At 33.6% G+C, this 1,434-nt stretch overlaps 1 protein-coding gene across 1 annotated transcript in view; it reads right to left on the bottom strand.

Moving 5' to 3' along the window:
- The window catches only part of LOC101308592 (serine/threonine-protein kinase EDR1-like), a 13,049-nt gene extending 11,900 nt beyond the window's left edge, over positions 1-1,149 (bottom strand). The window contains exon 1 of the mRNA XM_004303138.1: positions 901-1,149. Coding sequence (XP_004303186.1) covers positions 901-1,149 — 249 coding nt within the window. The remainder of the gene's footprint in view (positions 1-900) is intronic.
- Positions 1,150-1,434: the final 285 nt, after the last annotated feature.

A 1,434-nucleotide genomic window follows, 5' to 3' on the forward strand; every position in this document is an offset into this window, starting at 1 on the left:
ATATATATATATATATATATATATATATATAGATAAAAGAAATAGCTTTTTATGAAATAAAAAGCAAAATACAAGGAAGCAGACAAGGAGTGATAGCTCTTCACTTATGTGCATTGTTACTACAGTTTATAGAGACGGCAGATGAGTGATCCATGTATATATGTTCTCATTTTTTAGGATGGGAAAAGAATCTATCAGATTATTTCATAAAACTGTTTCAAAGAACACAGTCACAGGCTCACAGCAGACAAACAAGGGTACCATGCAGAGAACTTAAGACATACCAAAATATTACTGGTGTAAATATTAAAGTACAAAACAATATATATATATATAAAGGCACACACAGTAGCCTCTTAACACTAGCCACACGAGTGCTAATTTGCTTTCTGAATATTATTTTAGAGATTTTTAGTTTTTTTTTATGCCAAAATGTATTGTAAAAATGAAAGGAAATGAAAATACTTAGTTATTAGAGCCAAAAACTGTTTTTGGTAATGTCCATTTATATCCTTCAAATACACACACTAGCCTCTTAACACACGCATGCTAATTTGCTTTCTGAATTTTATTTCAGAGATTTTTAGTTTTTATATGCTGAAATGTATTATAAAAATGAAAGGAAATGAATATTAGTCATTAAAGAAAAACCTGTTTTTGGTAATGTCCATTTATATCCTTCAAATATAAACATGTTTTTATATTAGCTGAAGGACAGTTCTGGGCTTTCAAAAGTTTAACCATGTTAAGCAGAATTGGCTTAATATAATAGATATATCTTTAATCCACATCCATCTCTACGACTCCCATGTTTCATGATCATAAGACAACATGTAACAGGAAGCAATGATAACAGCAGCAACAAATAACTATTAAATACCACCAAAGACTGAACCTCACCGGAATGACAGAGTAGAAACCATTGGGAATTGGTTCGAAAAGCATTCCTGTTTGCCATAGAACTTGTGATGCTTTCTGAGGTGAAAACACATCTTGATCCAAGCTTCTAGGAGAATCAGTGTTACTCAAGGTCTCTTCTTGAGAGCCCAAAGAAGCAGACCCAAATCTTTCAATAAAATCTGATGGCCACCATGAAGCATTTGAAGGCCCTTGCTCTGCTGGCCCAGCATCATCTCGTGTATCCTCCATGTCTTTATATATTTAAAGTTCAAAACCATTTCGGCCCCACTTCCTACCCCATAAAAGATGTCCACAACTATACTAGTCCTTTAGACGCAAAACAGAGAGTTACAGAACTTCAAATATACCGATTTCTTCAGGCTGGAGGCCATAAGACCTGCAAAAATACCAAAGTCAAAATTAGACATGAAAGACAAATAATCTAAAACAGAATGGCTTGATGGCCTCTTCCGAAGAAGCACCATAAGAAGAAAAAAAACTAAGTAACTCAGTCACATAAGGTTTAAGAAACTG

Source organism: Fragaria vesca, linkage group LG6, assembly GCF_000184155.1.
Source record: "Fragaria vesca subsp. vesca linkage group LG6, FraVesHawaii_1.0, whole genome shotgun sequence".
NCBI lineage: Eukaryota > Viridiplantae > Streptophyta > Magnoliopsida > Rosales > Rosaceae > Fragaria > Fragaria vesca.